At 45.0% G+C, this 25,812-nt stretch overlaps 1 protein-coding gene across 1 annotated transcript in view; it reads right to left on the reverse strand.

Moving 5' to 3' along the window:
• Nucleotides 1-311: 311 nt before the first annotated feature.
• Nucleotides 312-25,812, reverse strand: part of arsk (arylsulfatase family, member K) — a 60,358-nt gene continuing 34,857 nt past the window's right edge. Inside the window, exons 7-8 of the mRNA XM_084312729.1 lie at nt 12,357-12,572; nt 312-666 (exon numbers count right to left, since the gene is read on the reverse strand). Coding sequence (XP_084168855.1) covers nt 398-666; nt 12,357-12,572 — 485 coding nt within the window. The 3' untranslated portion in view covers nt 312-397. The remainder of the gene's footprint in view (nt 667-12,356; nt 12,573-25,812) is intronic.

Raw genomic sequence — 25,812 nt, forward strand, 5'->3', positions numbered from 1 at the left:
GGGAATTGTACCCCTCAGTTACAATGTGTTACTGCTTCGCGGCATAAGCCCCATAATACTCTCCCCGCTGTTGAAAGCCTGAGCACGGAGGGTCGTTGATGAGCGCAGCGTTGCCGCTCGCGGCGCCCCTCTCCCCGCTGGCAAAAGCCTTAACGCAGCACGGCTGAGGGCCGCGTCGCGGCTCATGCGCACGCTCGGCCAATCAGAGCTCAAAGCGGCAACGCGGAAACCGAACAGCGTTGTAGAAGGCATAGACGCGTCTAGGTGCCACGTCTGAACCTATACCACTGTATATGTATTCTGTTGCAGGCAAGGAGTACTGTGTAAAAAAAAAAGTATTACAACGCTGCAAATATTTTAAAGACATTGATGACCTAATCCCATCAGTATTGTACTGCTAGTCCTTGAGCCACTGGTCAATAGTTCTCTCGTGGTCTGATACATCTCTCTGCCAGTCCACATGCCACCTGAGGCTAGAGATGACCTGGCTGTAGTCACTCCCAAGACTCTGGCGCCAGGCAGTAAACTGCTGTTTGTTGTAGTCGTGGACGTCCTGGGAGACCTGTGGGTAGTCTACGACGCTACGCAGCAGCTTATCAAGATGACCCCAGACATCCGGGAATTTGTACACCATGTTGTGAAGTTCTTCCTTGTCCAGTGTTAGGTCTGCAAATGAGACAGGAAGTTATGAAAACATTTTAGGATTTGTTTGACAGGTCCAACAGTAAAGGTGCAGTATGTTGAGGATACCAGCTTCTGTGGGTATATTGTATGTTGAAAGGCCACAAGGTAAGATCAATAATGACCAATACAAAATGTAGATTTATTTTCACAGTCTTATTTCAGTTTTATTTCCTTGAAAACACCCTATTGTCATGTATCAGCCCAATACTTCTCACTATATACAAACAAATCTATCATAATAGCCAGTGGTGGAAAGTAACTACATATTTTTATTCAAGTGCTGTACTTGACCGTTCGACAGCCCGTATAAGGGTTTTCACAGCCGTGAGCAGGACGCACGCACATCGCGGCACTTTGCTCTCGTCTGTCGGCTCCAGGCTACATTTTTCGCAGATCAACCAATACACTGTCCAAAAGGTGAATTTGCCGCCTTTCGATCGCCACCACACTCAAGCTATTGCGTGCTTCGGGTCTCGAGTTACAAGACGAAATATCCGGCGAGCATCATTTGACAGGCCGCTCCGTCAAGTGACCACATCAGACAGTAAACGGTCCCGAACTGACCAGTCACTGCTGATGGCGAAAAATTATTGACCCGTGACTAAGACGGGGAGGACGTGACCCTCTTGCGCCGCCCCTGTGCTTCAAATAGATCCGCTATCAACTCTATCTTTAATCTTTCAAAATGTTCAATTGCTATCGCTATTAGCTCTATCTTTAATTTTTCAAAATGTACAGTTGCTATTGCATGCACTCATCTGTGTTTCACCACACACATGAGTGCATGCTTACCAACTGTCCGTCTGCAACACTACTATCACCGACATCTAAGAAGGGAGATCCCCCCTTGAACGGCCCTTCTAAGGTTTCTCTCCTCCACATTGCCTGTGGAGCTTTTTTTCCCTATTGTTAGGTTTTAGTGAGTTTTTCCTTACCTTCGCGTGGGGTATGTCTGGGAGTGCTTGCATTCTTTCATTTATTTGCATTCATCTAAAAAATGTTTGGACCCTATGGTGTTCTTGTTCTGTTCTTGACTTATTGTTATGTTGTCTTCTTGACTTGTTTAAAGAAGACCTGTACGGCCCATGGGGACATTAACGTGTGTTGTCGGGCCCTATAAATAAATTTGATTTGATTTGATTTGATTCATTGTTGTTGCCAAGGAGCGAAAGCGATCCCAGATGGGCGGGTGAGAGTGGGGGAAGGTGATGTATGTATGACTGTATGACTAAGACTTCAGGCTATGGAACCGTTATGTTTTCCAGCTCCTATCTCTCATCTGGAACCCAAAAACAGGCATCTGGCAACAAGTCAACACAAAAGTAAGGAGCAAATATTTTATTTCAGTGTGTTCAAACCTCTGTTTCTCTATTACATTAGCACTCAAAGTGATTTTTCTTTATTGTGTAAGAAGCTTCAGAATGTTACCTTTCAAAAGAGACTCATGTATGTGTTATAAGTATAAAGTATAATAAATAGCTAATTACTTTGAGTATGCAATCGTAGGCATTTTATGCAAAATGTGGGGTAAGCTTAAGTGGTAACATTTTGAGGTACTCCACTACATTAATCTGAAGCCATCTGTTACCAAAGAAAATAATTTAGCAAGAAAACATGGCAAAAATGTATGAAGATTATGTATTTTCACATTTGAAGTGTGGTGGAAGGCCATCTGGCTTCCCCTCTTCAATACACTTCCAATTTGTCTCTACCTAACACCTACATTTACCATCCCCCCTTCTGGCCCCCATGTGTCTCCCTACCGCCCTCCTCCACACACCCCTTGGCCAGGTATAAATGTCTATGTAGAACATCAATCTAGGAGCTCTTTTGGGGTACCCTGGCCTTGTACCCCGGGAGTCATCCACTATAACCCTTGACTAACTTGTATTTCGATACTCTGGTTGAGTTAATATTTGAGTATATCCTTGACTCCGGCTAATTTCTTCCACAGAAGCCTGTCAACTTCAAGAGGACATAATCAGAGCAGCATAACTGGACCACATACCACTTTAACATAACGTTTAATTAGAGCAGCATAACTGGACCACATACCACTTTAGCATAACCTATAGAGGTCAATGGATCAAGGTTTGAATGCTCCCAAGCACTGGAATACACAAACATCATGTAGAATGCATACTTTTACTTTAGATACTTAAGTACATTCAATAGCAAAAATTTCTACTTTTACTGAAGTAGAATTTGAAGAGGACTTTTACCAGAGTACTCATTTAACCGGGTATTTCTACTTTTACTTAAGTAAAGGAACTGTGTACTTCCTCCACCACTGATAATAGCTTAAAATGTGATAGTAACTGAGTCTATGTGGGTTTACTCTCCGCTACATCCCTGGACTGGTCAAAAGGATCAGAGGTGACATTAACACATCCAGACTATTTAAGAACGGGTACAAGTCTCAGGCTATTAGCGCATTCGGCAAATCAGATCATGACACCATCTTTCTTTTACCCGAGTATAAACAAAGTCTCAAGCGCGTTCCTGTAGTAACGCGAGAGGTTAAGCGTTGGTCTGTGGAATCAGAGGGCACACTCCAGGCTGCACTTGAATGCACAGACTGGGACGTGCGATAACACAGACAATATTACTGACTACACTGAAACAGTGCTGGACTTTGTTTGTACTCTGGTAGAAGAAACTATCCCCTCTACCACAATTAGAGTTTACCCAAACCAAAAGCCCTGGGTAGTAGGGATGTGCATCTCCATCACTGAGGCCGATGCGATGCGCATCTCGATATGGTGCCAACGATACGATACAGACAATATTTCTCTTCGCGTTGTATCCGAACGTACTGTCAGACTTACTATCTCAATTAACGATACATTTAAAGCACCGGGCGATGCGATGTGATACGATTCACCCCTGTTGAGATATGATACGATTCGATACGATTTGATTCAACATAATGCGATTCAGGGCGATACGATGCGATTCAACACAATGCAAAATAATGATACAATTTTATGGTATGACAGAGGATTTGGTTGTATTCCTTATATTATTATTAAAAATAAAATAATCTACTGTAAGACAATTTATATAAAAACTCTTGGGTGCCTAAGACTTTTGCACAGTATTGTGTTTTCTATCCACTTTAGCTAAAAACACACACACACAATGTATATATACACACTACTGTGAGACAATAATAATCACACACAAAGGGATAATGGCTTTAGGGCTGTCTTAAATACTTCGAAGCTTCGTTCGATGGGCATGGGATTCGAATATGAAAATAAAATTCGATCATGTAAAAAAATATATATATTTTTTACAGCTTTTTCTTGGTCACGCAGGACCGACAGAGGAGAGGGCGAACAGGAGGAGAAGTGGGGAGGACATGCGACAAATAACGTCTGGTGCTGGGATCGAACCCGGGTCGGCCGCGTAGGTGCGCGAGGCACTATGGTATGCGCCACGAGGGCGCCCCCAGTTAGTATTTATATTGTAATGTTTGGCCACTTTAAATCATTGAACGTAGAGAGAGAGAGAGAGAGAGAGAGAGAGAGAGAGAGAGAGAGAGAGAGAGAGAGAGAGAAATATGAAATGATCATATTCACAGACTCAAAATTCCAATTGGCTATACTAAAACTCCTTAACATTGTCCTTAGCTCCGGGATCTTCCCCAATATCTGGAACCAAGGACTCATAACACCGCTCCACAAAAAGGGAGACAAATATGACCCAAACAATTACCGTGGGATCTGTGTCAACAGCAACCTTGGAAAAATCCTCTGTATGATCATTAACCACAGACTCACACATTTCCTCACAAACAACAATACCTTGAGCAAATCACAGATTGGCTTCCTACCAAATCACCGTACAACAGACCACATTCTCACCCTCAGCACCCTAATCGACAACCAAATAAATAAAAATAAAAGCAAAGTATACTCCTGTTTCGTTGACTTCCAAAAAGCATTTGACTCAATTTGGCACGAGGGTCTGCTGTACAAACTGTTAGATAGTGGCATTGGAGGGAAAACCTACGACCTCATAAAGTCAATGTACACCAACAACACATGTGCTGTGAGGATTGAGGGAAAACACACAGACTTCTTCCCTCAATGCCGTGGGGTTAGACAGGGGTGCAGTTTGAGTCCAACCCTCTTCAACATATACATAAATGAACTGGCAAAAACATTGGAACAAACTGCAGCACCTGGCATCCCCCTAGCAAACACAGAAGTCAAATGCCTACTGTTTGCAGATGACCTGGTGCTGCTGTCCCCAACAAAAGAAGGGCTACAGCAGCACCTTGACCTTCTGCACAAATTCTCCCAGACATGGGCACTGACAGTAAACCTAAACAAAACTAAAATTATGATATTCCAAAAAAGGCCCAGCCTACAACAACAAAAACACAAATTCCTCCTAGACACAATTTCCCTAGAACACACAAAAAACTACACATATCTCGGCCTAAACATCAGTGCTACAGGGAACTTCAATCAAGCTGTGAACGACCTGAGAGACAAAGCAAGAAGGGCTTTTTATGCCATAAAAAGGAACATCATATTAGACATTCCAGTAAAAATCTGGCTCAAAATATTAGACTCCGTCATAGAACCGATTTCCCTATATGGTTGTGAAGTCTGGGGCCCACTTGCAAACCAAGACTTCACCAAATGGGACAAACACCCAATTGAGACTCTGCATGCAGAATTTTGCAAATCCATTCTCCGCACCCAACGGAAAACGCCAAATAATGCATGCAGAGCAGAACTAGGAAGATACCCACTAATCATAAAAATTCAAAAAAGAGCATTCAAATTCCACAACCACCTAAAAGAAAGCGACCCAGACACACTCCACAACATAGCCCTCACCCACAGAGAGACCCTCGATAGATGCCCACTCAGCCAGATGGTTCTGGGACTCTGCTCACAAACACAAGCAGAACCACCAGACAGTAACCACACTGGACTAAATCAAATTATAAGAAAACAAAAAGAAAACGATCTGACACATTGGAAAGAAACAACCCAAAACCAGAGCAAATTGAAATGCTATTTGGCCCTAAACAGAGAGTACACAATGGCAGAATACCTGAGCACCGTGACTGACCCAAAACTAAGAAGATCCTTGACTAGGTACAGACTCAGCGAGCACAGCCTAGCCATTGAGAAAGGCCGCCATAGGCAGACCTGGCTCCCAAGAGAAGACAGACTATGCACCCACTGCACACAAGATGAGGTGGAAACCGAGCTCCACTTCTTAACAACCTGCCCACTATACCAAGACATCAGAGACATATACTTCCCACAAATTGCAAACACCCAAAGAGACTTTGAGAACATGGACAATAACTCAAAACTCCCATACCTACTGGGAGAAATACAAGAATGTGCAAACACAGTAGAACACATAGTAGCATACTACAAGAACCTAGGCGTCCACAAAGACGACTTCAAACTGGAAATGGTAACTACAGATGAGGTACTCAAAAAAAAAGAGCGCCCTCCAACCAAACAAGGCCACTGGCCATGACAACATCCCCTCCAAATTCCTCAGAGACTCAGCAGCAGCCATCACCCCAGTCATCACACACATAATAAACCTCTCCATAAAACAGGGACACGTCCCCAAGGACTTCAAAATTGCGAAAGTAACACCCCTGCACAAAAAGGGCAGCAAATTAGACCCGGGTAACTACCGCCCTGTTTCTATCCTTACATCCATCTCGAAAGTCATGGAAAAAATAGTATACGAACAGATCGAAAAGTACCTCGCGGAAAAAATCTAATCTACGAATTCCAATCTGGCTTCAGAACATCCCACTCCACTGACACATGCCTTCTCTACTTGAACGACCACATCAAACAAGAGGTGGACGTGGGCAAATACTGCGGCATGGTCATGCTGGACCTACAAAAGGCCTTCGACACTGTCAATCACACCATTCTGATTGACAAGCTAAAAGCAATTGGTTTTGATAGTTTATCAGTGAGCTGGATACAATCCTACCTGGAGGGGAGGGAACAGATGGTGGAAGTAAACGGTACCCTATCCCCCCCCCCCTCACAGTGAGCTGTGGTGTTCCACAAGGAAGCATACTAGGACCGCTACTATTCCTAATTTATGCAAATGACATGTCGTCAGCTTGTGACTGCAACTTGTTCCTGTTTGCGGACGACTCAGCCCTGCTGGTCTCTGACAAGAACAAGTTACAGGTTGAAAAAGCCCTCAGCTCGGAACTAGGCAAAATCTGCATATGGCTCGCCGACAACAAATCATTACACATGGGCAAAACAGAGTCCATTCTCTTCGGTTCAAATAACAAACTCAGCAAGACCGACGGCTTCTCGGTTACAGTGGGTGACAATATTATCACAAGGAAAGATGAAATTACCTACCTGGGTTCCATCCTAGAGGCTAATCTTTCCTGTGACAAAATGGCATCCAATGTAATAAAAAAAGTCAACCAACGAACGCGTTTCTTGTACCGGATCTCCTCTCTGGTAAACAAGAATACCCTGAAGACTCTAGCAGGAGCACTCATTCAAGGGTACTACGACTATGCTTGCACCTCATGGTACCAAAGCACCTCAAAGGCACTAAAAAACAAATTACAAACATCTCAAAACAAGCTAGTCAGACTACTACTTGACCTGACTCCTAGAACCCACCTCACCCCTGCCCACTTTGACAACCTAGGATGGCTTAGAGTAGACGACAGAGTACAGCAACTTGCAATGGGCCTGGTCTACAAGATACACTACGCGACCAAGGTACCCATGTACATGTCAAAATACTTCCCAAAGGTCAGTGAATACCACGATCACAACACCAGAGGAAGCTCAACAAATCATCTTAAACCCAGATTCGGCTCAAACAAGGGACTAAACACGTTTCGCAATTATGTCACATCAATGTGGAACGCCCTACCCAAAGCTGTAAAGGAATGTGAATCCCTACCCACATTCAAAACGGCTCTTAAAGAGCACCTACGGGAGGCTGCAATTCGAAACTGGCCACCGTAAATGACAGCCTAATAGACAGTCTCCTCCCCACCGCATGTATATATTCCCTCCCCGCCGTATGGATATTTCTCTCCCACCCACCCACCCCCTCCTAATGTACAATCAAAAGTTAGGGGCGCACTGAAATTATGGCAAGGGTTATTAGCCCCCTAACTTTTGATTGCAAAGTCTGACATTGACCCCCTTTTCAGGAGTTGACCTAGAGCCCACCAAGGTCATGCATATCAAGTTTGGTCAATGTCAGACCTTGCAATACACTGTAAGGCACTGTAAGGCTACTGTCCTGCCTCACTTCCAGTGATGAAGTTAAGCTATGCTAACGGAGCATCTATTCCCAAAGCTAAAATGCACGCACAGAGACAAAAAAGGTATGCATCTTCTTGTCTAACTCCAGGGAAGATGTTAAATAAGCTAATTTCCCAAAATAGTGGAGTTATCCTTTAACAATTGTGTGTATTGAGCCGTACTGTATTGTACCCATTCTGCAATCTGTTAAATAAAGTTTTCATTCATTCATTGCTGCCTTGTTTTGTCTGATTGTACTGGCATTGTTGCCGAGGGAATACACGGTCACATGCACACGTTCACACCACACATGTACATTCACACATAAGACATATACATAGGTAAGGCACACGCACATATGGGTAGGTAGTACACACATATATATACAGTAGCACACAAGATAATGCACACACATGCCACACTTTTTTTTCTTTTTTTCTTGTTTGCCTGTCTTGTGCTGTTATTACTGTTGTCAGTGTCACTATTATTATTATTGTTGTTAATGGTATTGTATTGTGATGTCTTGTTCTATGTTGAAAATTGAAAAAAATTACATTTATATAAAAAAAAATCATCACATTTATTGGCTATTCGTTTCTTTATATCGCTTTATCCATCGGGCTGCTCTCATTTCCAACTCTGTGTGTTGACAATGTCATCCTGGTGTGACATCATCAACTACGTCAACTTAGGACGCTCTAACCTCAAACTCAAACCTATTACATCACTCTCTCGCTCTCTCTCTACGTTGTCAAACAAAGTTAAGTTATGTTGGAATTTTTGTTGTGTTTGAGTTGTTTGAGGGAAAGACACCTCCTGTCCTGCAGTAGTTTTTATTTTCACTTTGTGCCACTTTATTTTATTGTATTTCATGAAAAAAAGTGTTTTTCAGAGATGGAAGTAACTTGAGAAAAGGTTTTGCATTTTTCTATTGCAGTTTTGCAATACTATGTACTATGTATTACCGTGATTCCTCTAATAGTAACCGGTATTCAATTAAAAACGGGTCTCTATTAATGACCGGGTGCGCTGTTGAGCTAAGCAATTATAAGCCGGCCTCCTAATACAAGCCGGGTTTCATGTATATTAGAGGAATTACGGTATTTCCCTCAACGGATTTACCATAGGCAATATATTTTGTTATTGTTTATATGCTGGCCTGGCTGTGCAGTAAATACCATAATGGTATGGTGTTAATGTTTACCAAGAGAGTAAGCCTACCTCAGAATTGTATAAAACGAAGTTATTATTATTATTATACCAGTATTGTGATTGCACTATTTTACTTTATTTTACTTTTTTTGACCACCTGTAATTGCACTGTTTACTACCGTATTTCATACAGTACTTTGTTTCAATAAATGAACCCAGTACATTTTACTGGGTTCAAACTGACACAAAATGTTGATTTATTCATTATGATCGGTTTGAAAATTAGAAATATAGGCCTCTCTCTTATACATGCCTCCTCCTAATACAAGCCTGGTATCCGCTACAGTTGAAACAAATACAAGCCGGGGTTACTATTAGAGGAATTACGGTATGTGAAATATGTCCTAGTAATACAAGAGTACAGTAATAGCTGCCAGTGTTTTACCCCTTCAGAAGCATTTATATAGACATTTTAAGATAAATGAATATACCGTGATATATACCGTTCCTGTGTATGCTTCAAATTTTACCGTGATATAAATGTTACCGTCCAGCCCTAGTTCAGTACTTCAAACCGTGACACGCATAGGTCTATGAATCGAGATCGCATGTACATTTGAACAGTTCCATGATATGTGGCTGCGTTGTGCTGATAAAGAGGCACAGATCCGCTTCTACTCTGAGGCGAGATCTGTATATATTTTTTTATGTCAGTGCCAAAAATCATGCCTCACAGATGTATGTTGATGCGAAGGGCACAAGCTTTCTCGGCGCAGCATTACACAACACTGGGTACTCGTTCTCAATGACTCATTCTGATTTACGAGGGCCTGTCCAGTGAACTTGACTCGTCACACAAAAGTTTAATTTGCACCTCCTGCTCAGACAGTGGGAGGCCTGTTGCGTCATGCGTAATGAACGGATCTAGGATCCAGTTGTCCAAATTGTCCGTGCTCTCCATGTAATAGTTCCGAAATTGTTCAATGAGCCCTTCTATGTGGCTACAGATGATGGGCTTCAAATAATTTTTTGCAACATTCTGTTCCTCCAAAAAGCCATCAAGCTGAGTAAATACCCCAAAATCTCAGCTGATTATTCTGGAGCGCCACAAACGGAGTTCCAGCTCTCCATTTTAGCTGCGAATCCAAAGAGGTTTGTGTCCAGACTTTGTACTCCCAGATTTAACGCATTGAGGAGGTCAAAGATCTCGGCTAGATATGCCAGCTTTGCCAGCCATTCATTATCAGCACATTTATCTGCCAATTGGTTGTTTTTGTCTGCAAGGAAAATCCATGCTTCTTCTCTCTCTCCGCACTTCTGACAACAAACCTATCCATTGAGTGTCAAGGTTACACACAAAAGACAAGATGTGGTCTCCGTGATTATATATGCGCAGGATGTAGTGAGATAGATGTGTATTGTAATACTGTGTCGGCCTCCGTTGATGAAGGGGCGAGACATAGCAAATACAAACAGCTTCCAGGTGGAAAACTCGATCTGAGTTGGGCTTGTCGGTTTTTCTAAAAAAATAAAGTGCCAATGTGCGACACCACTGTCACCTACCCACGACCCCACTTTGGGTCGCGACCCGTAGTTTGAGAACCGCTGATCTACATGGTGTCAAGATTCCATGAGAGAACTTAAGAAATACTTTCCTCAGTGTGGTTACCAGTTTTAGTTAGAACTATACCACTCTCTCCCTCCCTCCCTCTCACTCTTTTTCAAATTACTCAAGCCCTTTTCGCACATGCACTGGCCTCTTGATCTTAACTGCAAATTAATTGGAGGGGCTGTATGTGAAAATGCAAACGTTAAAATTATTCCACACCCAAGTCCTGAATCTGTGTATTGACCAACTGCTCATGTGTGAATACAAGCAGATCACTGTCCGCAGGATTCACACAGCGAGCAAGTGGGTGTGTTGATACATAGACAACCATGTTCCACACACAATGCTGTTGTGTACAGTTGGCCTTTAACTGCTGATGGTTAAATGAAAATGTATGGGTTGTATATAAAATCTATATCTGTGTTATCTTCATTATTTTCTATTTCATTCCCGACCAAGGACAAGACACATAAGGCATTTGTCTCATCAAGATTTTAGTGAGTTTGCGAGGTGCCCCTAATATGTTTCAAGGCCTACGCCTTGGAGACAAGTGAAGATGACTGGCCAGTTTGCACCACTGTCTGACCGAGGATGAGATATGAAACGCTGTTTGCTTGTCATTAGAAAACATTGACATAAATTAACAGTAATACAAAGGTTTTGGAAATAATTTATACAGTTTCACAGCACATTTGTTAATTAGCAGTAGGACCTCGTTCATTCATCCGTTTGTGTCAATAGTGTATTAATGTTAGCGTTTGTGGTGTTCCGTGTGTGTGTGTGTGTGTGTGTGTGTGTGTGTGTGTGTGTGTGTGTGTGTGACCCTCCTATGCGTTTCATATGTGAGTTAAAGCTGAGCCATTGACCCACATCCTTCACTGTCAGGGTTATATTTATTATGGACAGAAGTTGTCAAATCATTACTCAGCAACTGTTTACTGTAGCGCTTCTGCGTTTGCAGTGTTTCTCCGTGCTAGCCAGTGCAAACGGGTGACTGTCAGTCAAAGCGCATTGCGAGTATGGGCAGAGCCCAGTCAAAAACAGCTTGTACTTTGGAAGGGCAGAAAGTGGTGCACCAAAGTACTTGATTAAAAATACAAAACAATGAATTTTATTGAAAAAAAAAACGTAGATGTGTTCCATAGACTCACAGGAATTGTGTAAAATTGCCCAAAAAGTGAAGAAGTTCGCCCAAGGGTGAATGTGAGGCATAAGTTGTAAAGCGCTTTGGATGAAAGCCCTATATAAATGCAGTCCATTGAGAGAATCGTACGCTGTGTGCTACTGTACATGTGTGTAAGGACAACTCCAGGCAACGCCCACAACCAAATCTCTGGGCATTGTGTCAAGTCAAGTCAAGAGTTTTAATTGTCACGGCATACAAGTATACAATGAAATGCGGGTGGTCTTGCCCGCAACGATGTGCAATACAGTGGTACAACATATAATAGAATCCAATAAAAAAACAACATTGTGCAATAAACAGGTAACAGGTAACATGGTGTGACATCTCGGTATCTGTACATAGTTATTTACAGGGCATATAGGACATGCTAGGTAGCTTTGGTAGTGCAATACACTGTTCCTGTTATGTGAAAGAGGCTTCAGAAACTCACCAAAAAGCTGTGGAGGAATAGTCAGGCCGTCTGCGTAGGCGATATACTTCCACCGGCCGGTTCTCAGCATGTATGTGGAGGCATTGGCATTACAGCCGTGGTATTCACTCAGGACCCAGTCTGGACGAAGCCTATGGGGACAGGCTCTGGGTTGAGACAACAAGGGAAGGAGGGAGTGCCCACTGAGGTCACCTGGCGCTGAGATGCCTGCGATCTCTGAAAGTATGTAAAGGAAATACAATATTTCTGAAATGTACGTTGTGAACATTCATTTGATGAATAGGGCATTTTATAATAATCTCATAATCTCAAGAGCTGCTTTTCTCTCCATCAACAGACAATTTATATTCATGCAGATTGGAGGTGTCCAACAAAAGCTTTGTTCGCTTGCTTGTTTTGCGAATTTTTCTTTACAAAAATATACACATCCAAATAGGTGCTGAACAGAAGAAAACACTTGGAATTTTTTTTAAAGAGCCTACACATTAGACTATTCTCCCAATCCACATTACATTTACATGTAATCATTTAGCTGACGCTTTTATCCAAGCAACTTACAAATTGTGAACAACAAGTCAACAGGAGGTGTACATCTCTGGCAGGGTAAGTGGCATTGTTCGTCAATAGTGTCATATTTGAGTGTTACACTCTTGAGTGCATAGTTGTATAGACATATTAGCATGATAGGTAGTAGGATAGAAACATAGTGGTAAGGTACATAATATATATTATTTGTCCCCCTTTTTTCAGATATTGATTGAAGAGGTGTTTTTAGTCAATGGTTTCAGCTGTGCTGACTGGTGGGACGTATAGAGAATAGTCTGCTTTCTTTCAATGACCCCCCAGGAGGCAGAATAAGAGTTGGTCTGAAGATGCAGTGCACACGGGTCTTGAGGGTGTGTAATCAGTGACCACTGACCGGAGATAGGAGGGAACCGTTCCCCTTGCTGCACGGTATGCCAGGTCAAGAACCTTGAAGTGGATTCTTCAGCAATGGTTTAGTTAGTTGGGTTAGTTGGGTTACCACCTCATGTGACGTCTCAAGCATGTCTGCTCTTCTTCAGACACAGGTCTACATTTCAGACATTTGTTTGTTGCCTGCCTTACCCAGCATGGTTGGATAGAGGTCAACCAGGTGTAGTACTCTCAAGAATATGTGAATATCTTGTGTAATGGTTGTGTAGTACTCAAGAATATGTGAATATCTTGTGTAATTTTTGCAATTGTTTATATCTGATTATTATTATTATTAGAAGCATTGTAGTAGACTTTATGTTGCCAGCTGCAAGCTAACCCTGTGAGGATTGATTGATTGAAAATGTTATTAACAGATTGCAGAATGGGTACAATACAGTACAGCTCAATACACACACATACACACACACAATACACATAAGGGGATGGAGACCAGAGAAAGACTTTGGTCTTGTTTACATCAGGGTCCCCCATTTTCAATTCATCATAACATATATGACATACATGACATACAGGTAGACAGTACTGTTGCATATAGACATTTATGACATACCAGATCTACAAATATACAGTACTGTTTATTAGTACAAAAAGAGTCTAAAAAGTATACATTTGAGGGGGAAGAAACTGTACATTGGAGGAGGTTGGGTAGGTGGGGTGGGTTGGGTAGGTGGGGTGGGGGTAACTGTACATTGGATGTGGTTGGGTGGGGGAAATTGTACATTGGAGGGGGTTGGGTTTGGACATTTACAGGGGCCAGTTTCGAATTGCAGTCTCCCGTAGGTGCTCTTTGAGAGTGGTTTTGAAGGTGGGTAGTGATTCACATTGTTGGATAAGAGACTCTGTATGGGATTGTTAGTAACTGTCCAACTATAGATATGACTGTTTACACTAGTAACTATTTACCTGTGTAGACAATTGTCTCCATCAGTGATTGCCTTGGTGCATATATATCTGTCCCCACTGCGTGAACACTTTAGGCAACCAACATGCGCTTCCGCGTTTCTCTGATTGGCCGAGCGCGGCTCCCCCTTAAGCTCCAGGAGAGAGGAGAGAGGCTGAAAACCTGCAGTTCTTGCCCAACTGATGGGAGCCGAATCCCGGATCCGATTTTTCTGATGAATACCCCCAAAACATGGAGGTCCCGAACGCATGGAAGTATTGATTGCGCCGTAACGAATCATTAAAAAAATATACCGTTAACTGGAATATGTTGTGCCTTTACACATATGTTGGATTATGTAATTGGTTTGTCATGACAAACTAATAAAAAATCGCGATTTCCATTCATTGTAAACAATGATGCATAGTCACTGTGTGTTGTTGTAGCCACCGGGTAAATCGCGATTTTTTATTAGTTTGTCATGACAAACCAATTACATAATCAAACATATGTGTAAAGGCACAACATATTCCAGTTAACGGTATATTTTTTTAATGATTCGTTACGGCGCAATCAATACTTCCATGCGTTCGGGACCTCCATGTTTTGGGGGTATTCATCAGAAAAATCGGATCCGGGATTCGGCTCCCATCAGTCGGGCAAGAACTGCGGGTTTTCAGCCTCTCTCCTCTCTCCTGGAGCTTAAGGGGGAGCTTAGTATTCCTGCCTCTGAGGAGCGCGTCGCGGCTCATGCGCATGCGCGCACTCTACAATCCAAGCAATTCAGAGCAACGCGTAAGGGCATGTTGGTTGCCTAAAGTGTTCACGCGTCCCCACTGGAGGGCGCTCTGGGCGTAGCCACTCAGGTATTCTACCTTAGGGCGACTATAAAAGAGGTGGTGCCCGCCCCTATCGTTCTCTCCTCCAACGTCTCTCAAAGAGAGAAGAGTGTTGTACAACTACTGCTTATGTGTGAATAAAAGAAGCCACGCCAGTTCAGGCACAAGTTAGAAACCATGCCTCTTGACCACATTATTGCCGCCTTGAAGTGAGTTCTGTTAACAGGTGATGGGCCCAGATAACACTGGGGCGAAATAGTGGAGGTACTGTATCAAGCTTAGCTGAAGTAATAGGCTAGGATAGCGCCGGGAGCACCGCGTGGCTAGTCGGTAGGCCGACCAGAGTAAAAAGCTAAGCCTACCATTAACGAAGAGGATGGAAAACCAGAGAAGAGACAAGTGGCCGACATTCACGGGAAAAGCAGAGAACTACGAACTCTGGGAAGAGCGCATGCTATGCTGCATGCACAGGGCGGGGCTGAAGGAGACAATCCTGGGAGCCCCCACCGGAGAACTGACAGCGGAACAGCAAGCCCTGGACGACCAGCGGAATGCTAACACGTACTGTGAGTTAGCGCAGATGCTTGACGACACCAGCCTGGGGCTGATATTCCGCGACACTAAAGACAGAGGCAGAGAAATCCTGGCGGTACTGAGAGAACATTTCATCGGGTGAGGAAGACCCAGAGTCGTGGCCCTCTACACAGCACTAACGGGCCTGAGGAAGGGGATCACCGAAACAGTGACCGAATACGTCAACAGAGCGGAGCAAATCACGACGCCATTGAGGAGTGCCGGAGAAGCACCGAGCGATGGGCTAATGATGGCGATGATGATGAGGGGACTACCGGAGCTGTACAAACCGTTCACACTCCTGATAACACACGGTTCAACGGACATTACGTTGGGACAGTTCAAGGCTAAGCTAAGGAACTTCGAGGCCTCAGAAGTCAAGTCAAGTCAAGAGTTTTAATTGTCACGGCATACAGGTATACAATGAAATGCGGGTGGTCTTGCCCGCAACGATGTGCAATACAGTGGTACACATATAATAGAATCAAAAAATGAAAAAACAACATTGTGCAGTAAACAGGTAACAGGTAACATGGAGTGACATCTCGGTATCTGTACATAGTTATTTACAGAGCATATGGGACATGCTAGTTAGCTTTGGTAGTGCAATACACTGTTCCTGTTATTCTAATTTAAAGTGTCCTTTCCTTTGGCCATAAGTGTGTGTGCGTGTGCGACATGAGTGTGTGCCCGCTCATGTTAAAGTGTTAAGTGGCTGCTTGTGTGTGAGCGTGCACAGCGTGCGTGTCGTGTGTGTGTTCATGTGTACTTGTGTGTGGATAGTTCAATGTTCTGAGCACTCAATGTTCATTGTTCATGGCTCTGATGGCCTGGGGGAAGAAGCTGAGCCTAAGCCGCTCTATCCTAGTAGCTGGGGTTCGCAGGCGTCTGCCTGACCTCAGCAGCTGAAACAGGCTGTTATTGGGGTGGTGAGGGTCTTTCATTATCCTGCAGGCTCTGGATTTGCACCTCTTGTTGTATAGAACCTGCAGGGGGGGTAATGCAATACCCGTGGTACGCTCGGCTGAGCGCACCACTCTCTGTAGGGCCTTCTTGTCCTGTGCCGTGCTGTTTCCATACCAGGCAGTGATGTTTCCGGTCAGGATGCTCTCTACAGCTCCTGAGTAGAAGGACTGGAGTATCTTCCCCGATACTCTGAACTTCCTTAACTGTCTCAGGTGGTAGAGGCGCTGTTTCGCCTTCTTTACTACTGTGTCTATGTGTGTTGACCATGTCAGGTCCTCTGAGATGTGGACCCCCAGGTGCTTAAAGCTGCTCACCCTGTCCACGGTAGCCCCGTTAATCATCAGTGGTGTGTGCGTCTCCTGCTGTCCTCTCCTATAATCCACGATCAGCTCCTTGGTTTTACCAATGTTCAGGAGCAGGCTGTTGTCCTGGCACCAGCGTTCCAGTACCTCAACCTCCTCCCGGTAGGCCTTCTCGTCGTTGTCCGAGATCAGCCCCACCACCACCGTGTCGTCTGCGAACTTCACTATGGAGTTGGAGCTGAACTTGGCCACACAATCGTGTGTGTAGAGTGAGTACAGCAGGGGGCTCAGAACACAGCCCTGGGGGGACCCGATGCTCAGGGTGATGGTGTTGGAGGTCTGACCCCCCACCCTGACCGCCTGGGGTCTTTCGCTCAGAAAGTCCAGTACCCAGGCGCTCAGGGCGGAGCTCAGACCTAGCTCGATCAGCTTGTCCACCAGTCTGGTGGGGACTATGGTGTTGAACGCTGACCTGTAGTCAATGAACAACAGTCTCACATAGCCCCCCTTCTGACAGTCAAGGTGCGAGAGGGTGCTGTGCAGTACCTGGGAGACCGCGTCGTCGGTGGACCTGTTTGTCCTGTATGCAAATTGCATAGGGTCCATATCACTGGGGAGGGAGGCACAAATGTGGTCCTTGACCAGCCTCTCGAAACATTTCATGACCACAGAGGTGAGTGCCACCGGTCTGTAGTCATTTGGACATGTTGGGGAGGGTTTCTTCGGTACAGGGATGATGGTAGACATCTTGAAGCAGGCAGGGACCACTGACTCCGCCAGGGATTGATTAAATATGGCGGTGAACACTGGGGCCAGCTGGTTGGCACAGGACTTGAGTATGCGTCCTGTTATGCCATCTGGGCCAGCAGCCTTCCTGGTGTTCACCTGCATAAATGCTCTTCTCACACTGTGTTCCGACAACGAGAGAGCGTCCCCGCCCCCCCGCGGTTGCCCCCCCCCCCCTCCACAACAGCCGGCGCGCCAGTGACGTCACTAGCCGGAGAGCCAGCAGCGCCACTGTCTACACCAAACCGAGCGTAGAAGATGTTGAGCTTGTCCGCGAGGGAGGTGTCGTCGCTCCCCATTGAGGGGGCGCTGACTTTATAGTCAGTTATTGTCTTCAGTCCCTGCCATAATCCTCTTGTGTCGTTTTGTGCCATTTGTGTCTCCAGTTTGTCTCCAGTTTGTCAAGTTTAACAGCCTTGCGTAGAGTATAGACTGAAGCCTTATACTCCTCCATGTTTCCTGACTCTCTACCCAGGTTGTAGGCGGTGGTACGAGAGTTCAGAGCTGCTCTAATAGTGCTGTCAACCCACAGTTTCTGGTTTGGGAAAACCTGCACCGTTTTTCTGGGGACAATACCATCGGCTATTGTTGTAATGTAGCTCACCACTGTGTCTGCGAGCTCGCTGACGTCACTGGCGCTTCCTTTGAACATATCCCAATCCGTATCTGTAAACACGTCCTGGAGCGTGGCCTCTGATTCGTCGGTCCACTTCTTTGTCTCACGTGACACGACGGCGTCACGTGATCTCTGTTGATATGCCGGAAATAGCAAGATGGAGTCGTGGTCGCTCGAGCTTGTGGACCCCGTTAATGGCGGAGCGGCTACTGCCTTGTAGCCGGCTCTGAACGGGGAATAACAGTGGTTGAGTGTGTTTTCCCTCTGGTGGAGCAAGCGATGTGCTGAAAAAAGGACGGCATCACTTTCTTCAGGTTTGCCTGGTTGAAATCGCCGGCCACTACCATCGCTGCGTCTGGATGTTTGATCTGGTGTCTGTTGAGGTAATCGTGTAGTTCTCCCAGCGATTTGCCCGTATTCGCGTGTGGGGGAATATATACGGCGGTCATGATGACCGCGGTGAACTCCCTCGGGAGGTGAAACGGACGACACAGGATAGAAAGATGTTCCATGTCCGGGGAACACGAGTTCGAGAGAACATGCACCCCCTCGGGATTAACCCAGGAATTGTTCGTGAGGAGGCAGACCCCGCCGCCTGAGGCAGCGGTACGATCTGCACGTAATACTGTGAAGGCATCCGAGGGAGAGATGCTTTTGTCCGGAGTCGCCGACGTGAGCCATGTCTCCGTGAGACACATGATGTTGATGTCTCTCATCTCCCGTTGGAACCGGACCCTCGCCCTTAGGTCATCCATCCTACCCTCCAACGAACGGGCATTCGCCAGAAAGATGGATGGAATTGCTGGGCGGTAAGCAGCTCTTTTTAGTCTCAGTCTAATACCTCCACGTCTCCCTCTGTGTCTCCTCCTGCCGTAGCCTTTGTTCTTTTCCTTGCCGCCATTCTCCCGTCTGATTTCTGCTGGCCATTCTAGGTCAAAAGTGTCTCCAAACTCCTCTTTGAGCCCGGGGTTCAGGTCCATAAGTGTCTGACGGTCGTATGACGTACCCGCCAGTGTTGCTTTAAATAAAAAAGTAGAAAAAACAAACATAATAGCTAAAAGTGTGTACATCGTTGCAGAGCTAAAACCAGAGGCGTCTGACCGGGGTCGCGTCCAGTGTCAGAAGACACCCACCCAGCCGTCGCGGAGGAGGGGGAGAGGGTGCTAAAGGCTAGAGAGATGCCAAGAGAGAGAACCAGGACTATGACGGACCTGGCATGTTGGCGATGCGGAGATAAAGACCATCGGAGAAGCGAATGAACAAAGGCTGTCTGGTGTAGCTTCTGCAAATCCACGGGGCACACAAACAGAGCGTGCATGAAGAAACACAACCAGAATGCGCAATACAGCCACGGACAAAATGGCGACTACAGGCGAGACGAAAGCCACGGACGGAATGGCGACTACGGACAGGATAACGGCTGTGGACAGGATGACAACAGCGGACACGACAGCGGTGACTATCGACGTGAGATGAATCGAGATTGTTCTGAAGGATCAGATTAAACCGAATATATATATTTATTTATATATATATATTTAATTGTATTTGTATATCCCCTGATATCCCTTGTATATTCCTTGTACAATATGCATTGAATATCCCTTCTAGTCTACTGAACATCCCATAATAGTCTCCATTCTACCATTGGACGAGACCTTGGTGCCAGGTCGCCATACCCCTCAGACCAGGTTCAATCGTACCGCTCAACATGTATGGACAAGTCCTAGTTCCGCGTAGGAATATGTCTACCGCACCACTAATGGTACTATTTGTTCATAGTGCGTATATATACTGCGCTATTAAAGTAGAGCTTTCTTTTAGTCCAGTTCCTTACCCTCCAACAGAGTGACAGACGCAAAAGCCTCCCCGCGAACCACGTGTGGGCAGTAAGGCCAATTCGGCCCAGTATCGGCATTGAGACATTGTGTATATTAATATTTGAATAGTCATATTTGGCACTATATCGTCGAGTTGGACGTATTCTATTAAGCTAATAATAGTCTATTCATATGTAGTGCCTCGTGCGGTAAGAGTTCTATAGTAATCAGCACCCCCATCGTTTCGGGCATCAGCTGGACGCTTATCCAGGGTGGTTGACCCCACGTGAAGCTGCACCCGAGGAGCTCCAGGCCAAAGAGCGAGTGGACCTGTATATTGGATTATTCTACCGACGACGGCTAGCCTTCCCCGGCTTGGATTATGCTTTGAGTACTTTGATTATTCTATGGATAAAGGCCATGTGTTGGAAATACCCCCCCCGGAGAGGACGACAGGTGAGAAGACGCTCTACACGACGAGGTCGCCTCACGTCTCTCCATCGTGGACCGGAGGACGCCGGCCACAGAGAGTCCAACTGCTTTCATCTGTGGATCGAGGATCGCTGGGCACCGGGTCGCACGACTGTGGGCTCTCCCAGGATACCCTCGGCCAGACGGGATACAGCCAGACTCTACCCCCCCCCCCTCCAGCTGTCCTACAAGCAGTCGGAACCTTCCCCTAGTGTATCCAGCTATATAATCATTCAAGTATCATTGCTATTGTTCCCTAAATATTCCAGGTTGTATATTTGCTTCCTGCGCAATCAGAGATTGGACATTCGATATTGATCTACCTACGAATACTCATTTGCCATAAAAGTGCATACTATTTCAAATCATAAATGTAATTAAGTGATCGTTGTACATACCTTTTGCTATGTATTATTATTAAACGCAGACTTTCGACTTGGTACATTTGTGTTGGATCCGTTTCATCAGGTGGGAGTGTTTATCATAATTATTTATACCTAGTACTGGGTGGCCAGAGTCTAAAGTACAAGAGGTAGTGGTAGTAAGTATCATATCTAACAATACAATCAGGGAATTGTACCCCTCAGTTACAGAGATGATGCCCGGAGAATCGATGGCAGCGACGATCGACGCGAGGCGAGTCGAGACGACGCCCGGAGGATAACGGGACAAGAAGACTGTGCTTTTGGAGCGCGGACGGCGGACATCGCCGGACCGGCCCAGATGCAGCGGGCCCAGAGAAGGAGACTGATCGTGGACACGGGCGCGTCGTCCCATGTCATCAACGACAGGAGTCGGTTCAAGAACTTTGACGACACTTTCCAGGCACTGCATGGAACTGGCAGACGGTAGACGCATCTACGGGTTGGCACAAGAGAGGGGAGACGCACAGGTATGCCTCACGGACAGCATGGGGCGCCGGCGTACGGTGACGCTAAAGAACGCCCTATATGTACCATCGTTCCCACAAGGACTATTCTCTGTAATAGCTGCTACTGCAAACGGTGCCAAGGTGTCCTTCGATAAAGGTAAACATTTTCTTGTAGAACCTGACGGTACCCGGTTTGACATAAAGATGTACCAGAGAGTATTTTATCTGAAAACGGAGTGTAATGACTACGACCAGTGTAACGATAATGATGATGTGTATAGCGGGACGGCCAGTCACGATATTCAGACATGGCACAAGATTATGGGTCATTGTAATTACGAGGATTTACTGAAACTACAAGTAGTATCAGAGGGTATGCACATTGAGGGGGAGAAGCGTAAACCTGACAAATGTTGCAATGTGCAAAACGGGGAAGTTTACCCAACCGAGATACAGAAATCCCACAGACAGAGTAGGGGTACCACTTGCACTAGTTGACATGGACCTAGTCGGCCCAGTAAGCAACGAGTCCATAGGAGGTTTTGGATATGTACAGTCTTTTACAGATGTGTGTCTATTATCAATAATCAAATAGGATCGATTCAACGTAAAAAGATCGATTCATATTGCGATACTCTTATTTTTGAAAATCCGGCGACGGCGACGTCATCGCCCAGCGCCCAGTGTTGTGAAACTCCGTTTAACATCAACAGCACACAGAGCGTCACTAGAGCAAGACTAGTGTGCCTATTCTGTGACCCAAAACATGTCCCTGCTGTTTTATTCCGCAACGGGTCCAATGCATCTAACCTGCTTTGCAATCCTCGCCACTCCATTATGCCAACGTCGCGTTAAAGATCGAAGATAACGTTACGTTAGCGTAAGCTAACAAGCTAACCCAGAGCCGAGCAAGACTAGTGTGCCTATTCTGTGACCCAAAACATGTCCCTGCCGTTTTATTCCGCAACGGGTCCAATGCATCTAACCTGCTTTGCAATCCTCGCCACTCCATTATGCCCACGTCGCGTTAAATATCGAAGATAACGTTACATTAGCGTAAGCTAACAAGCTAACCCAGAGCCATAGGCAGAGAGAAGTGGGGACTGGGAAGGAGGGTGCATTCTCGGGATAGCCCCACTAACAGGATCTGGCCGGCTTTTCCAGCCAAAATACAGCTCTGTGACAGTGAATAGGATATTAATATCGAGAAAAAAAATAAAAACGAACCAAAAACAGTGAACAGGATGTCTATTTGTATTAAAAACAATAGATTGTTTTTCATTTAAATGTCTGGAAGAGCTCTAAAATAAAAATGTCAAATGATATTTCCATTGCCTTTTTTTTGTTGATTTAAATGTTACTGATTGTGTTAAATGGGCATATAATATCGTCTCATATCGATCGCAGGCACCTGAATTGAATCGTATCGTATCGTGGCAGACTGTGTGATATCGGATAATATCGTATCGTTGTCCAAAGAATCGATATCGTATCGTATCGTGATGAAACTGGTGATTCCCACCCCTAGTGTGTACAGGGTCAGTGTTTGTTTACTTTATCAAAGAAAAAAGTGACATACTCCAGGCCACGGAAAAATTCCTGCCAGACGTAGCTCCTTATGGTACAGTAAAATGTTTGAGGTCCGACCACGAAACCGAGTTCACAAACAGAGAGTTCCAATCACTGTTGGGAAGGTATAAGATAAGACATGAGGCGTCATGTCCATATCCCACACACCAGAGCGGGGTGGCAGAGAGGGAATGGCACACCCTTTCCGAAATGGCTAGATGTAAGCTAGCAGATAGTAACTTACCAAAGAGCCTGTGGCATTATGCGGTACAAGAAGCCGCTTACACCAGAAACAGGTGCTTTAATAAGCACTCGGGCACCACTCCATATACAGCACTGACAGGAAAGAAGTGTAATCTAGCCAGAATGCACCGATTTGGATCAGTGTGTTATGTGTACCTGCAGGACAAGGGAAAACCCAAGTCCAAGGATGTTAAAGGATTTTTCGTAGGACACGACAGAGGAAGTCCTGCTCTCCTAGTTTATCATCCCGGTAAAGGGATAGTACTGAAACACATGCTAGTCAAGTTTGTCACAAAGGCAACCTGTGAGGGCGAGACACAGACAGAGGAGCCAGAGCTGGACTCCAGAACAAGGTGTGTAGAAATAGAAACACAACACCCCAGTGTACTCAGTACAGTTGCGCAGACAGACAGTCAGCAACCCCCAGAGGGCGATGACGAGAAGCACCTGAGGGTGACGTCAAGCGCCTCAAGCAGTGGGAGGTATTCCACAAGGGAACACAGACCCCCAGAATGTCTGACAGGCTATGCCCGGGAAGGGAGTGACGAAGAGGACAATACACCTATCCCCGTTGAGCACTACTACAGGGTAGTCAGTGGGGTAGACCCGACCTCTAAAGAGGCCACAATGTTCCCCGTAGAGGGCATGCATACAGTGGGAGGGAAAATGGATGTATCCAACCAAGTTACTAGAGGGCAGGCAGTCAGTGGGAGGGAGATGGGGGCATCCAATCCAGGAAGGTATTGAAGACCACGGTAAATACAAAGTATGGTTCATAGAAATTGATTGAATGCTGAAGAATTTAGCCATATATTTGGTCCCATGTTTAAGTACAGAGGTGGATGAGTTACCAGGTTTAAAATGCTGAAATGGATCATATGTTTAACCCCATGTTGAAGTACAAAGGTGGGTGGTTTACAATGTTAAAGTACAGAGGTGATCTATGTTTAAAAATACAGAAGTGGAGGATTTGATCATCGCCCCAGACCACAAAAGAAAGACCTAGGCAGGTTAAACAATTTTATAGGTATGGACTTCGAACAGTCTATCAACTGTGTAAAAATATCCCAGAAGAGATATGGGGGAGAAGGTCCTGAGATGTTTTTTTTGTTTGACTGAAGTGAGAAATGTATAGATAAACTGTGGGTAACTTCATTCTGTTAGACAGCCTGTACTCGCCCTGACCTATGTTCTGTAGTGAGTAAGGATGTCATAGTATTCTTTTTGTTGATCCCACAGAGAATCATTGAACTACGTCAAAATATGTTTTTCCGTTATCCCAGAGGTGCTGCAGACGGACAGCAAGGGCTTAAAGGCTTAGAGCCTACAGGGATACTATCAGTCTGTGAAGCTGAGTATATATCTCTAGCTATGACAATAAAAATGTGTTTATCTAGAGCAGGGATCGGCAATAGGCGGCCCGCGGGCCGATATTGGCCCGCCAACAATAATTTCTGGCCCGTCAGATTATTTTGAGAATATGATATTTATTTTACGCGCAGGAAATATTCACTCGGGACGTCAGGGTGTCTTTTATTGTGAAGCTGTATCTATCTACCGGTAGTCATCAATAGCACTATAGCCAATTGAAATGCTAGAAATGGTCACGTGGACTGGGAGAACCAATGGAATAGTCCCTAACGAACTTTCACTTCCGCGTTCGAGATGGAGCGAGTAACAAAATGTGTTAAAAAACAAAACAAACATCTTTGGATAGGGAAATGCAACAGGGAAATATAACGCTTCTTTTAATAAACAGGAGCCATACTTAAAATACGGGTTTATTGCAACAGGTCGGTGATTCTTGCGTGCCGAGCCGACGTCCTCTCTGCATAATATGTGGCGACAACAACAACGAGGAAATGGTTGTTATTACAACTGCGTTCAAGTTGGCAGATAAAGTAGCTGCATTCAACGCCAATCTGGAATTGGAGGGCGGCGAGTGGATATGTGACATGTTTCAAACATTAGCAGGGATTTTGGAGGACTGAACAACAAACAAGGTATGGTGAGTCGTGTTTTCATGCATTCTGTCTTCTGATCTGTTCATCACCCGCCGCGGTGATCTGCAACAGCTGATCTGCTGTTCATGAATGAATGATTGCAGAATGGGTACAATACAGTACGGCGCAATACACACAATTGTTAAGCTGATCTGCAACAGCTGAGAGCTGTTCATGAATGAATGGATGAGTGAGAACTTTGTTTGGCGGATTGCAGAGTGGGTGCAGTGCAGTGCGGCGCAGTGCACACGGTTGTTGGGGGGATGCAGACCAGAGAAAAACGTTTGTCTTTTTTCAATATCAGTATATTAAATTAGCCATTGTTTTTGATCCTGGCCCGCGAAGCAACGGCTTGGGGAAAATCTGGCCCGCCGCAAAACCTAATTGGCGACCCCTGATCTAGAGCAACTGCTCGAAGTGATGGAGATAAGGTTATGAATGCATTGTTCAAGATGTAGTAGGTAATTGAAATAATATATCCTCTCTACCAAATATGGTGTTTTTGTAGGATGGGCGTTCTGTCTAAACCGTTTAAAATG

Source organism: Notolepis coatsorum, assembly GCF_963971535.1.
Source record: "Notolepis coatsorum genome assembly, chromosome: 1".
Taxonomy (NCBI): Eukaryota; Metazoa; Chordata; class Actinopteri; order Aulopiformes; family Paralepididae; genus Notolepis; species Notolepis coatsorum.